General features: G+C 37.8%; 1 protein-coding gene across 21 annotated transcripts in view; it reads left to right on the forward strand.

Moving 5' to 3' along the window:
- PTPRD (protein tyrosine phosphatase receptor type D) overlaps nt 1-14,810 on the forward strand; it is a 2,314,079-nt gene that overhangs the window by 1,874,859 nt on the left and 424,410 nt on the right. For 20 of the 21 annotated variants that reach the window (XM_055294262.2, XM_063609868.1, XM_063609869.1 and 17 more), the window contains one exon: nt 12,475-12,641. In XM_055294262.2, coding sequence (XP_055150237.1) covers nt 12,578-12,641 — 64 coding nt within the window. In that variant the 5' untranslated portion in view covers nt 12,475-12,577. Of the gene's footprint in view, nt 1-8,442; nt 8,856-12,474; nt 12,642-14,810 lie in introns of those variants that run through there. The other variant, XM_063609875.1, reaches the window with a different exon arrangement.

The raw sequence follows: 14,810 nt of genomic DNA on the forward strand, positions 1-14,810 counted from the left end.
CACTGCCACTCTGATACATCTTGGTATGGGAAATGCATAGTGCTTTTATTGCTGCAGGAAATTTTCATACTTTATTATCAAATCACTTCATAATGCCAACTTCTTTTGAAAAATAACCATTGTGTATCTTCATTTCTTCTTTCAATATGGCCATGTTGCCCTCAGCAACTTTATAATAAAGTGCACTCAGGCTGTTGTCTCTCCACTGAGATAACTAGACTGTATAACTTGTGAATTCAGAATCTAACCCATTCCCATCCTTGTCACAATTACTCAACATATATCCTTGCTAACATTTAAATTTTACAGAAAAAAAAAAAAATCGGTCGGGCATGGTGGCTCATGCCTCTAGTTCCAACACCTTGGGAGGCCAATGTGGGAGGATTGTTTGAGTCCAGGAGTTCAAGACCAGTCTGGGCAACATAGCAAGACCCCTTCCCAATAAAAATTGAAAAACCAAGTGTGGTGGCGCTCGCCAGTAGTCCCAGATACTCTGGGGGCAGATGCAGTAGGATAGCTCGAGCCCAGGATTTCGAGGCTGCAGTGACCTGTGATTGTGCCACTGCACTCCAACCTGGGCGACAGAACAAGACCCTATCTAAAAGAGAGAGACAGAGAGAGAGAGACAGAGAGAGAGAGAAACTCCATAAAATAGAACTTGATGGTAATATGCAAAATAAATATGCCTTAAGGTGGTATAAACATGTATCTGCATGTTATTTGTTCAATTGCAAACGTGAGAATTTAGAAAATCTATTACTGGTTAATCATTTTTCCTTCCATGCACATCCATAAACTTTTACTCTAAGATACACAGGTACATAATAACAGGTACCAAGTTAAAGATTGACTCTTTAGAAAATTTTTGACTCATAGGATAAACTTTCATTTGTGAATTATTTATTGGTCTTGGACAATGACTGCCAAATACCTTCATTCAGTGAGATTCCTTCATCCTGCCTTCCTATACCCCGGCCTTTAAGGTTGCCTTCCCCTTTCATTTATGCCGTTGTAATATTGTCTCTTTGCTAATTAAAGGAGAGACTTTTTCTTTATGTCGATCACTTTAGAATTAATCATGACATCGCCTCAGCTATCTATTTCTGTTTCAGTAAGTCAGAGATAGTAAAAGTAGATACCATGCTATAGAAGAAAGAAAACTGGTTCTAAGCCCTCCCCTGAGACTACTCACTTGTGCATTTTGAGGTTATTAATTCCATTATGTCCTTGTACTTCATGCATTGTCTGTTAAATGAGAGGGTTGCCCAAAATGATGTTATTTTTTTCTTCTGTTTTTTATCAGTCTATGGTTTCATTGAAGGAGGGAGTAGATGTGAAGAGGGCACTAACAGTAAAGATGAGTGCAATATAACTGAATGAAATATATGTACAGGGTGAGAGAGGTGAAGAGTGTATTTTGGATATATATGGTTAATATTTGTCCTCGCTACCTTTCTTTAGATTTTATGTTTCTCTTTGGTTTGATAGTCAGTTATTTAGTTTCCCCACACAACCTATTTCCTCTACTATGTAAATTGTTAATAGTATCTTAGACAGATATGGGAATAGTCATGAGGACAACATTGGGATTACAAAGAGAATGTTCTGCTTTTAAAATTTATTTTTTATTTCAATAGGTTTTTGAGGAACAGGTGGTATTTGGTTATGTGAATAAGTTCTTTAGTGGTGATTTCTGAGATTTTGGTGCACCCATCGCCCAAGCAGTGTACACTGCACCCAATGTGTAATCTTTTATCCCTCACCCTGCTGCCAGCCTTTCCCTTGAATCCCCAAAGTCCATTGTATCATTCTTACGCCTTTGCATCCTCATAGCTTAGCTCCTGCTTATGAGGGAGAACATGCAATGTTTGATTTTCCATTCCTGAGCTACTTCACTTAGAATAATAGTCTCCAATTCCATTTAGGTTGCTGCAAATGCCATTATTTCATTCCTTTTTGTGGCTTAGTCGTATTCCATGGTATAAATGTACCACATTTTCTTTATCCACTCGTTGATTGATGGGCATTTGGGCTGGTTCCATATTTTTGCAGTTGCAAATTCTGCTGCTGTATACATGCATGTACAAGTATCCTTTCGGGTAATGACTTCTTTTCTTCTAGGTAGATACCTACTAGTGGGATTGCTGGATCAAATGATAGATCTGCTTTTAGTTCTTTAAGGAATCTCCACACCGTTTTCCATAGCAGTTTTACTAGTTTACATTCTTGCCAACAGTGTAGAAGTGTTTCCTTTTCACCACATCTACACCAACATCTATTTTTTTTTTTATTTTGTTGATTATGACCATTCTTGCAGGACCGAAGTGGTATTGCATTGTGGTTTTGATTTGCGTGTCTCTGATCATTAGTGATCAGTGAGTATTTTCTGAGCATTTTTCCATATGCTTGTTGGCCATTTGTGTATCTTTTTTTGAGAATTGTCTGTTCATATCCTTAGCCCACTTTTGGATGTGATTTTTTTTCTTGCTGATTTGAGATTGAGTTCTTTGTAGATTCTGGATATTAGTCCTGTGTCGATGTATGGATTGTGAAGATTTTTTCTCACTCTGTGGGTTGTCTGTTAATTCTGCTGATATTATTATTATTATTATTTTTTGCTGCACAGAAGCATTTTTAGTTTAATTAAGTCCTATCTATTTAATCTTTGTTTTTGTTGCATTTGCTGTTGGATTCTTGGTCATGGAGTCTTTGCCTAAGCCAATGTCTAGAAGGGTTTTTCTGATGTTGTCTTCTAGAATTGTTACGGTTTCAGGTCACAGATGTAACTCTTTGATTCATCTTCAGTCGATTTGTGTATAAGGTGAGAGATGTATGAAGAGAATATTCTTTAATTCCACTTTCCTTAGCCATTTGTGACAGTCTTTCACCATTCCACTATTGATCTCTATTGCTAGCAGTGATAGGAGAAAACAGTCCTTGAAACTGAATATTTCTTTCCTCAGACTGTTCCCTTAGAGAAGAGCTAAGCTCCCATCATGAGACATGGGAAGCATATCTATTCACTGACAGACATCAGTGCAATGTCTGTTCCATTTAACACCTTCATTCTTTTAATTGGTGACAATATTTATGCTGCCTAAGCCTGTGAACTAAACTTTTAAGGCAAGCCAACTTTGGTTCTAACTTAGGACAAAAAGGGAAATTTGGGTGTCATCCATATTCCGATGCCCAGAAATTCAAATCTGTTTTGAGTTTATGTATGAAAACTGTACTGGAAACACCTAAAATTGGTGGGTTTAGAAAGCAATGTATTAGATATGTCTTAAAAGTCCCCATCCCCCCCCCCCCCTTTTTTTTTAATTTGGAATTTTTCCTCCATGCCAATGAGCTGTTCTAGGACAGGGTTTCCCACCCTCGGCACTGCTGACAATCTGCACAGGATAATTTTTTTGTTGGGGGGCAGGTAGCTGTTCTGTGTGTTACAGGGTATTTGGCAGCATCCCTGACCTCTACTCTTAGGTGCCATGGGTCACCCTCCTTGTGCTGTGACAACAAAAATTGTCTTTAGGCATTCCCTGGGGGAGAGGGCAAAGTCACTTTTGCAGCTGGCCCAGAGGTTTGATCACCCTGAGGATGGAGCTACCGATAAGTATTACACCTGCGAAGAGCTAAATTAGTTTTCTTTGAGCTATCATAATGAACTATTTAAAAAACAATTAAAAGGTCCTTCACTTTATTCTTAAAATAATCTTAAGGAAAAGAGATCAATGTAGATTATTCCCTTTAGAGAGTGGTAAATTCTCCTCAAAGTGAATTTTTAAAATTGCGTTTCATAGTAAAGAAGTAAAATATGTGTTGTCAGACTTTTCCATGCTATGTATTGATAGGGCTAAAACAAATAAAATAGATATAATAATAAATAAAACCTATTACCTATAACATTTAAAAAGATAAATATATTTTAAGCAAAAATATTTTGCATTCATTAAAAAACCCTGTTTTGATTTTTAAGATAATGACAAAATCAGTTATATTGCTGTAGAAATGATAGTTTCATATCCATGTATTCTTGAAAAATGCCAAGACAGATCATGTAAAATGTTCTCATTATAAAAATAAACTATATGAGGTAATGCATATGTCAATTAGCTAAATTTAGTCATTCCACAATGTGTACTGTATATACTTCAAAGCATCATGTTGTGCATAATAAATATATACAGTTTTATATGTCAATTTAAAATAAAACAACAAATTATACATTACTATTAGGATAAGATACTATTGTAATGTGTGCAGTCTGTCATCGAGGAAATTTTAAGGCTAGACTTATGTATTAGTTTATTGGTCATAACTAATGTCTTTAGAGCTTGATGTATATAGGTTATTAAAAGTGAAATATAGGAAATAATATGAAATTTTGGAACAGGTGCATAATCACTTCATGATAAATTAGGCTTAGATGATACTCCTAGCATGAAAACGTCTTGTCTAAACCTCTTAATCAAGGTCATATTAATTATTTCTTTTGATTGGTTGAACAAAATATCCTAATAAATTATTTAACATAAAAAAAGAAATGCCCGGTCAGGCGCGGTGGCTCACGCCTGTAATCCCAGCACTTTGGGAGGCTGAGATGGGCCATTCACGATGTCAGGAGTTCAAGACCAGCGTGGCCAATATAGTGAAACCCTGTTTCTACTAAAAATACAACAATTAGCTCGGCGTGGTGACGTGTGCCTGTAGTCCCAGCTACTCAGGAGGCTGAAGCAGGAGAATCGTTTAAACCCGGGAAGTGGAGGTTGCAGTGAGCCAAGATCACGCCACTGCACTCCAGCTTGGGCAACAGAATGAGACTTCATCTCAAAAAAAAAAAGAAAAAAGAAATGCCCGAGATTAAAATAATAGAATCCATGTTCTGTTTGAGTGGAAAGTGGCTGGGTTGCATATCTATCTACACTTTGCAAGAAAGATCAGTTTCTCACTTTTACAGTGTCTTTTTGGATGAAAGGAACAAATATTAGAGTTCCAATAGCATGTTGAATAGGCTTGTATTGTAACCGTTTCATTGCCAGTTTCTACTGGCATCACATAAAACTAGATAGAAGCTATGACATGCAGTAATAACTGAAAGAAATTTTAGATTCTTTTTCTAAAGCTATCCTTCTTTTCAAATCAGAATTATAGTTCTATTTGTAGGGGAAAAAATAGATACAAAGGGAGATGAGGTTTTTTTTCCTTTCTATCTGTTCATTTCTCATGGCATACCTCATTTTTTTCTTCCCAAAGGAGAAGGAAACAATTAAAGTTAATAATGCCATTTTGCCATCCTTGAAAATAACCAATATTTATATGTGCTTCCAATGTAAAGCCACTTGAAATCTTACAGAGATACATCAATAATAATTTGGAAAGTGAATCATAAACTATAGAAAGCTCAGAATAATAGCTATTGACTTTTTTTCTCTGTCTATTAGAGTTAGGCATATAAGGGATCTTTTAAGTGTCTATATTGATAGGAATTGTTTTACTCTTTGGGTATTCTTAAAATTCAGTTGATTTCTTCAAAGAATCTTTGTGTGCTTATAGTCACCTGGGGTCTTCATATTAAGTCATAGCCTAAGCCAAAAATGAGATGATTGAATTATCACTTTGTATTTATATGTAATAGCTCTTAAACTACCTCTTGTTTTTTTCCTGATTGTCATAAAAACATGTTTAGGGCAAAACAGAAAAATTTGGAGTCTTTGATTTGATGTGCCGAGTATGTGGAGTATAATTTTGAGGTGTTACAAGTTTCATACAAATAATTTCTTATATTTTTAGGTTTGACTGTTTTATTCAGAAATGTCTGGTTTGTGGTTGTTTTTCATAGTTTTATTAAATTCAATAACCTTGTTCAATGGCCCCTTTTCTCAGTAATATTTTCCATAATTGACCTTGAGGTTTTTGGCACCCTGCATATATTTAAGAATGTGTTTCCCATATCCCTCGCTAATATTAATCGAATGTGGCCATTTGATAAAAACTATACAGCTATACAAATTATTTCATGAGGATGTTTAGAAGTTGCTTGTCCTTTATGTCTATAGAATGTGGCAGTTCTTTGCTGCCAGAAGTAGTGAGAAATACAATAAAGTATGAAACCCCATCTTTAACATAATTTTTCCTTTAATATTAAAGGAACATTCATTAACACTATTTCTACTTGGATATTTTCCAGTTATATACTCAACCACTTACTGATCTTCCCTTGGAATTCTTGATCAGATGAGATTGGGCGTGTTCAGGGTAGTACGGTCATAGACTGATTTTCCCTTTACATTCTATGAAGTAATTAAAAAAAAATGCAATCTTTTTTTTATTTGGCAGGATAAGGGACATGGATAGGTTAGTGCATTAGTCTGCTTTGACACTGCTGATAAAGACATACCTGCGACACTGGGAAGAAAAAAAGGTTTAATGGACTTACAGTTCCACATGGCTGGGAACGCCTGACAATCATGGTGGAAGGGGAAAGTCATATCTCACATGGCAGCAGACAAGAGAAAAGAGCTTGTGCCCGGAAACTCCCCCTTACGTAATCATCAGATCTCATGAGACTTACTCACTATCATGAGAACAGCACAGGAAAGCCCTGCCCCTGTGATTCATTTATCTCCCACTGGGTCCCTCCCATAACACGTGAGAATTTGAGATGAGATTTGGGTGGGGACACAGCCAAACCATATCAGTGAGTGAGTGATCCAAAGGTTAAATGGGTATCCTCACATAACACAGTGAATCTTTAGTGTGTGATTATTGGGAAGCCAAGGATGACAAGAACTCAGAATTCTCACCTCATTGTTTCAGTCTACCCCTCCAAAAAAATACTGACTTTCTGTTCAGTGCTGTAAACGTGTAGTTGTAGTCTGTGCTGTCCAATAGGGTAGCCACTAGCCACATGTGGCTGTTTAAATTTAAACTGAACTTTAATAAGATAAAAACTTTACTTCCTCAGTCACACTAGCTACGTTTAAAGTGGTCAATTATTAGTCAATGAAGATAAAAAGCATTTCTATCCTGCAGAAAGTTATATCCGTCAGTACTGGAAGATTCTTGTTTTATACCACATTAAGATATTTAGATGGTTCCCTTGTCTTGGAAAATCCACAAGTCAGTGAAATGTTGAAAGTTTGCTTTTGGCTTCTCTTCTCGTTTCATGTACTTGTGTTGTGTAGCTGGACACTGAGGGTCTAGGGAATTCCTGGGGTGCCCCCTGAAGCCTCTGCCAGGTTTGCTGTAGGCTCCAGGCCCCTCCCCTCCTTCAAGCTTCAGCCAGAGCATCCCTGCTTTTGTCTGTTTTACAAATGGGAGAGTCCTACCAGCACATCGTTTGTATAAATGGATCCTTCTCCTAAATAATTAGAAGCCACATTCAGTTGATTTACAGAGGCCTGGTTTGGGAGGTAGATAAAAAGAAGTAATTTGGGGACATATACTCCTTCCCATACTATCCCCCAACTTAATGCGTATCTTTTATGCATGTATGTTCAGGTTAAATATCATTATGATATTGCTTCTGAGATGTCTAGACTTGAGAGGATGGGTTTGTTATGATAGAAAAATGAAAAATGTTCAGAGATAAACAATGATACCTGGTTTTAAGTGACAGCAGTGTTTTGTTTTTTTTTTTTGTTTTTTTTTTTTTTTTTTTTTTTTTTTTTTTTTTAATGCTTAATTCTTCACTTTTCTGTTCCCGTTTTCAGAGTAACGACTTGGTTCTCTAACATTCTCCTAGAGTAACCAGTGGAATTTTTACAATTATGAACTCATAGATTATGATTTGTTGTAGTTCTTTGCAGTTACGATTCTTTTTGTCACTCAGATTTCCCTACATTTAGCTGATAGGCATCTCATCATCTTGGAATTTTTTTTTTTTTTAATATAGCCTAGTAGTTCTGAAAACTTCTTAAGCTTCTGGTATGGCAAGATGTTGACTAATTTTCTACATTTCCCGTACAAAGCCTATAATCTGCCATTTTCTAAGGGACTCTAAGCCCTAGTTGGTCTTTTTTTAAAGAAAATTTTAATCCAGTATTTGGAAACAAATATCAACAGTATAGAAAGCTGAAAAAAATAGTACAAATCCTTCAACATTCATATTGGTTTGAATATGAATATACTTATTAGAGAAAAGCGTTACAATGGTAAGTTGAAGAAAAAGAGTTGGATAGATGTCAGCTTATGTGATCGCTTGAAAGCGTGATTTGTTAAGGCTTTTAGGCAAGTGCGCTCTTTGTTGTTCCATTTCAAATTATATTACATGCATCGTATTGCCGTCTGAACTGTTAGTTTCTGCAACCACCCGTGTACATATATACAAAAGCAAATATTCAGTTAATTGGAAATTAGCAAAATTATTGTTTCATAAGATCTTTGTGGTATGAGAAATAAGAAACCAGAGAGTTATGAATTTTTTGAAATTGTATTTTAGATTCATATGCATGGTTGAGTTCTATCTGCATGTCCCTGCTGATGAAAGATAGAGAGCCGGGTGCAGTGGCTCACATCTATAATCCCAGCACGTTGGGAGGCCAAGGCGAGCGGATCACGAGGTCAGGAGTTCAAGATCAGCCTGACCAACATGGTGAAACCCTGCCTCTACTAAAAAAAGACAAATTAGCCAGGCGTGGTGGCGCACGCCTGTAATTCCAGCTACTCAGGAGGCTGAGGCAGGAGAATCGCTTGAACTGAGGAGGCGGAGGTAGCAGTGAGCTGAGATTGTGCCACTGCACTCCAGCCTGCTTGACAGAGAGTGAGACTCTGTCTCAAGAAAGAAGGAGCAAAACATATGAAAATCAAAGGGTTGCCTTCTGCTGAGGCTATTGGACAAATGCTGAATAATGTGTGATGTAAGTAAGGTAAAACATGGTACTTTTAATATCACTGAACCTCCTTGCTCTTTTTTTTTTTTTCAGAGTACTTAGCAACCCTTACTATAGATTAATGGAAACTACTTATAATATTATTTTATCCTCTGTATTTTTGGTTTAATTATTTTCTTAAGAATCCGTTTCCAATTTTTGTACCTAAATTTAAATTCCACCTTACTGATAGGCAGCCAGCATTTCCCTTTTGGCAATGTTGCTGTGTAATAAACAAGATAAGGAATGGAGATTAGCTAGAATGAACATTTAGAATACGTTTTATCTTCACACCTCTGATCTCCTTTGGGCACAACCCATTTAACTATAAATATGTATGTTTATAGCTGCATTCGTTTCTAGAGTGCTAGATCCTATCGCTGTCGCTAGTCCAGGAGTAACATTTGAAGGTTCATTTGAAAAAATTTGGTCTTCTTATGCACTTCAGCTGAGTAGGAGGAAAAGCCAAATCACTTCTTCCCTGAGTGAGCATTCATAGGTCTCCATCTCTGTGATCACACGGAGTCATTATGTAGCAGTTGGCTCTGATACGCTTGCACAGACACAAATTGAGTCCGACAGGACTGATGTCTCCTGGACTTTGCTGTCATTTGAAATGCTGGCATGAGGATGGGAGCAGTGAAAGCAGGAGGAGGGGAATGGGGAGGGGAGAGCTGATTCCTTTAGCACTTTTCCTATGAACTTCTGAGATTTTTAACATCCGATAGCTGTGAACTGTTTGATAAGTTGTTTTTCAGAGGAGATTGATAACAATAGCTGATTTGGAACTGCTGGCCAGCTTCTGGATTCAAGAAGTTTTCCAGTGTACCACTTGCTTCTTCATGCCACCCACTGTTTAACAAAAAAAAATTAAAAATTAAAAAAAAGGTGGCTATCTAATAGAATTGTAGAGTGATTTCTCTCCTTTTTAATTTTATCTTTCCTGCATTCAAACCGTTTATGAATAGTAATAAAAAAGATAATATCTTTAAAACAATTTTTGTTCTCATGCTTAAGCTGAGTTTCAGAAAAGACATACTGTGGTATCTGCATTATAATTATTTTTAAAGTACAAGTTGATTAGGTTATTTCTGGATATCTCTAGTATTTCCTGTCAAAAATTTTGTATATGTTTCAAATATTTCAGTTTTAAAAATTAAAGGTATGCAGTTTCATTTTGCAAATGAATACTGATAGTCATTTTCAGATTTTTTCTGCAGTGATAGAGGATGCAGTAGGATGTGATCTACTCTATTTTTTAATTTTTCATTAAGAGTGTACTCTGTATAAGAGGCTGTGCTAGATTTATTGAGGGTTCTATAGGTACAATTATTTAACACGTGAATAATTATACCTCAAATGATTGCTTGGAGCCAGTCATTGCCTCCCTTCCTAATTCTCCCCAGGACCACCATTACTCTTAAGTCCTGTGTCACTTCTCACCTGGAACTCTTGCTGTGGCCTAATAGCATTCTCTAAATCATCCCTGATCCAGTTGTCAGTTAATCTTTCCAAAGCCTAGCTCCATGTTGTTCCTCTGCTCTAAAACATTAAATAGCTCTTTTTGTAGTTTGCTGAATAAAGGCCGTTTGACTTAGATCGCCATCCAAGGCTCTCTGTGACCTATTTTTTTTTTCCTTTTTAATGTCTGAACCTTTTTTTTTTGAGACGAAGTCTCACTTGTCACCCAGACTGGAGTACAGTGGCAGGACCTTGGCTCACCAAAACCTCCGTCTCCTGGGTTCAAGTGATTCTCCTGCCTCAGCGTCCCGAGTAGCTGGGATTACAGGTGTGCACCACCACGCCCAGCTAATTTTTTTGTGTTTTTAGTAGAGACGGAGTTTCACCATGTTGGCCAGGCTAGTCTTGGCCTCAAGTGATCCTCCTGCCTCAGCTTCCCAAAGTGCTGGAATTACAGGCGTAAGCCACCGCGCCTGACTCTGAACCATTTTCTTTTGCTTCATCTTCTGGTTTTCCTAATAGAAGATAGTTTCCTATGACTTCAACCAGAAGGTTCTCAAAGTGTGGTCTCTGGACTGGCAGCATCAGCATCACCCAGGCACATGTAGAAATGCAAATTTATGCAAATACATGACCCAGGCCTGTAATCCTAGCACTTTGCTAGGCCAAGAGTGGTGGCTCATCCCTGTAATCCTAGCACTTTGGGAGGCTGAGGCAGGCAGATCACTTGAGGCCAGGAGTTTGAGACCAGCTTGGCCAACATGATGAAACCTTGCCTGTACTAAAAGTACAAAAATTACCCAGGCATGGTGGTGGGCACCTGTAATCTCAGCTACTTGGGAGGCTGAGACAGGAGAACCACTTGAAACTGGGAAGCAGCATTTGCAGTGAGCCATGATTGTACCACTGCACTACAACCTGGGTGACAGAGTGAGACTGTCTAAAAAAAAAAAAAAAAAAAAAAAAGGCAAATTATTGACTTATTGGATCCCCACCACAGATACACTGACACACGAACTCTGATGGTAGTACTCACGCATCTGTTCTAAGAAGGCTTCCAGGGGGCCCGATGCATGCTGACCTTTGCGAGGCCCTATTCCAACCAAACCAGGAAACTCAGGTTTTCCAAAGTTCTTTTCCCACTGCCCTGCCTTTGCATAGAATTCCTGGAATGCCTTTTCGTCATCTTGTTAAAATCCTGGTTAAACTTCAAGGCCTAGTTTGAGACACTATTTCCATGATGTCAATCTTGATCCTATCTTTTACAGCATTATCTGGCTTTCCTTCCTGGCACTAATCACTTATTAAATTGTACTAGTCATCTGATGTACCTGCTTTATTTTCCCTATTAATCTGGAAACAAAAATACTAGAACCTGACTCATCTTTCTACCTTGAGACACCTTGTGCTGTCACTCTTGATGCCTTGCACACAGTAGGTGCTCTAAAAATAGTTTGTGGCTTTTTGATTTTACAGAGAAGACTGGGGAAATTAAACCCTTGCCCGGGAGGCATATAAAAATCCTGTTAAATGAAAAGAGGCTCATGCTAGCTATTGTTTTGACTTATTGATGCCAAACTAGACTTGAACATTGATGTGTCTTCAGGGAAGAAGCCAAATACGCTACTGTAAAAAATTCTAACCTCTGCTATTTACCTGGAGAAGTTGAATTAGCCCTGTCGTTTCACCTGATGCCAAAAAAGCAGCTTCCATTATTGTGTCAGTAACAGACTTTTATCCTGCGTGGAGGAACTTCTCTTAAATCTTTCTCATAGCGCTGGTGTGCTTCTTTCCGCTGATGTATTTACGTAATGTTTCATAAGAAGTGACAGTTCCTTCTCAGGTGCTTTGCCCAAAAGGTGGCATAAGCAAAGAATGAAATTCAAGGTGGTTGGCTTTAGGAGGGCCTAAAATTGGGAATGCGAGAGTTCCCACGTAACACAAACCCAGATATTCTAAGACTCCTATATTTTACAAAACCGAGTTATTTCCTTCCTAATACAAAGCATGACAGTTAGAATTCATTGTGTATTTACAGTGGATTGTGTCTGTCCTGGTGATTGTGATGGAACCAGGGGGAAAGAGTAAGAAATCTAAGCATCTTTGTGTTTTCTTCCTTTTCTTTTCTCTTCCTCCCCTCTTTCAGGCTCTGAAAGTGTTCCAGCTGAAATTTCAGATCGGACAGACTCGCTGCGGCTCCGGAGGCAGTGATTCCAAGCTGCTCGCGCACGCTGCTGCCAAGCTGCAGGATGGTGCACGTAGCCAGGCTGCTGCTGCTGCTCCTCACTTTCTTCCTCCGCACAGATGCTGAGAGTAAGCCATTCTCCCCTTCTCTAGGGGGCTGTGACCATAATAAGTGGTTTTGTTTGCAGTTGGCACCAGGCTCAGGGCTTCTGAATACATTTCCTTTGGAAGTAAATCCTGAGACACTGTGGGATCCTCCTTGGCTACCAGCCAGCCTTTGAAAGAGATTATTGACGTGACTTCCTCACCATTTCCTCTCCCTTTTAATGCCCCTTTTCTTGTGCATCTAACTGCTCCTCCTGTTTATTTTTTTTTTTATACCTCTTATCAGCATGGTAGCAAAGATATTATGAGACCAAGCATATAACTCAAACTGAGGTTAACCAGTTGGTGGTACCAATAAGTAAACATTGTTCAGACCCACTCAAAATTTCTTTATTTTTGTGGATTGTTCCATGTTTAGAAAAATGCACAATGTCACAATGAGCCTAAACTTCCAAGCCCCTTGTAGCTGTCATAGCAGCTGTTCTAATGTACTGTTTCCGACAGCTGTCGTCGTGTACAGTATTCAAACAAATCAAGCAGAACTGACAACTTTGTGGCTGGGTGAAGGGTCTGGAAGTATGAGGAGAATTCTGTGGACTAGAGACACCAAAGTTTGGATTACTGGACTCAGTTTATGAAACTGCTATTGTGGTCAATTGGCTTGACAATTAATGAGAAGATCATATCTCCTTCCCAATTAGGAAATCATTAGGTCTACCTTGTTTCCATGCATTTATTTTCCCATCTGTCCTGTGGCTTTTTGGAAGAGGTAGTACTAGAGAAAGGCATGTCTCGGCCTTGTACTCCCTGACATGTGTGGTTCCTTGGTAGTGGTTTAGTTCGTAAATGAGTTGGCCATTTTCTTTGGGAATCACCTAGTATGAGTAAAATGTGTAACATCTGCAGTTATTAACATTTCTCTCCACTGACTATTTCAGTGAGGTTAAATTTGATTCATGTTAAGGATGTTTCCCAGACAAGGATCCTGTGTCATCTTGGCCCCTTTCTATCAATTGCATTTTGACAAGAATTCCCTCACGAGCCACCAATTGCTTCATTGAAATAGGAGCTCGATTTTCTAAAGAGGTATTTTGAGAAGTGAAAAGAATAACATTAATAATAAGATACATATGTAACATGCACGTTTTAAGCACAACATTCTCTGGTTAATAATGTATATAGTTTCCTAATTAGCACTTGGGAGTGTCAACTTCAGGTGAAGCCAAGGAATTTTGAGTCTAACGCCAGCAAATAATTAACTGGGAAAAGACCCAAATGTAAGATGTTCTTGTTATTTTAAAGCCATTTATGTCAAAGCTTATTTTAAAGGTGAAATCTATATTTAGTTTATTAAAGAGAAATTGAGACTATGGTTTTATTGTTTTTGTTTGGCTAGAGTGCAAAAGTAAGTTGTTTCACCATTGTTAATTTTTGGCAAAAGCCCATTTAGACTTTAGTGTCAGATCACAGCTAGAGGTTTTCTTAAAGTTACTAGATATAATTATTGTATGTCCATGAAGTTATCTTTCCAGATAAGTAAAAATATTCTTCTACTGAGCAGTGATGCCTTTGCTTAATTCTCTGGTGAAAAGTGGCAGACGGATGTGGAGTTTAGAAAGGAGGACTTTTAAAATTATGTTTGAAAAAACAATCTTTTCTGCAGATAACCGTCATCTTACTGGTTTTCTCCGTCTTCCTCTTTCTTCTTCATCACACTTCTTATGCTGTGTAGTCTTACAAAGGAAATCACAAAGGCCCTTGTTAGCAATTTGTAGTGAAGATGTTTATCATGCTATATGTTTTGTGATATCAGCTTTCAACCTTAAGATGTCACTTGAAAAAGAATCTACTCCCTCTCACCCTTCCCATTATAGCTAAAAAGAGGAAACAGGCTTCAACTTGGCCAAATCAATTTTGATTAGCTTTGTCCGTGTCTAATCAGCCTTCCCGTAGTATATTTTCCTTTTCACAGATTCATTTGGCACTGTTGAATAGCATGTGTATTCTGAAAGTTATTGACGAAAGAGGAAAATTTAGCCGTATCTTTTAAGGTCCATTTTAAAAGAAGAAGGAACATCCATTTGCAATCTACCGGAAGATATTTGTGGTTTGTGAAAGCACATGGTAGAGTTGGAGATAACATTTTAGTCATTAAAAATGTTTAAAAACAATTGGTAAAATAGGATCCAGATT

Source organism: Symphalangus syndactylus, chromosome 9 (assembly GCF_028878055.3).
Source record: "Symphalangus syndactylus isolate Jambi chromosome 9, NHGRI_mSymSyn1-v2.1_pri, whole genome shotgun sequence".
NCBI classification, from domain to species: domain Eukaryota; kingdom Metazoa; phylum Chordata; class Mammalia; order Primates; family Hylobatidae; genus Symphalangus; species Symphalangus syndactylus.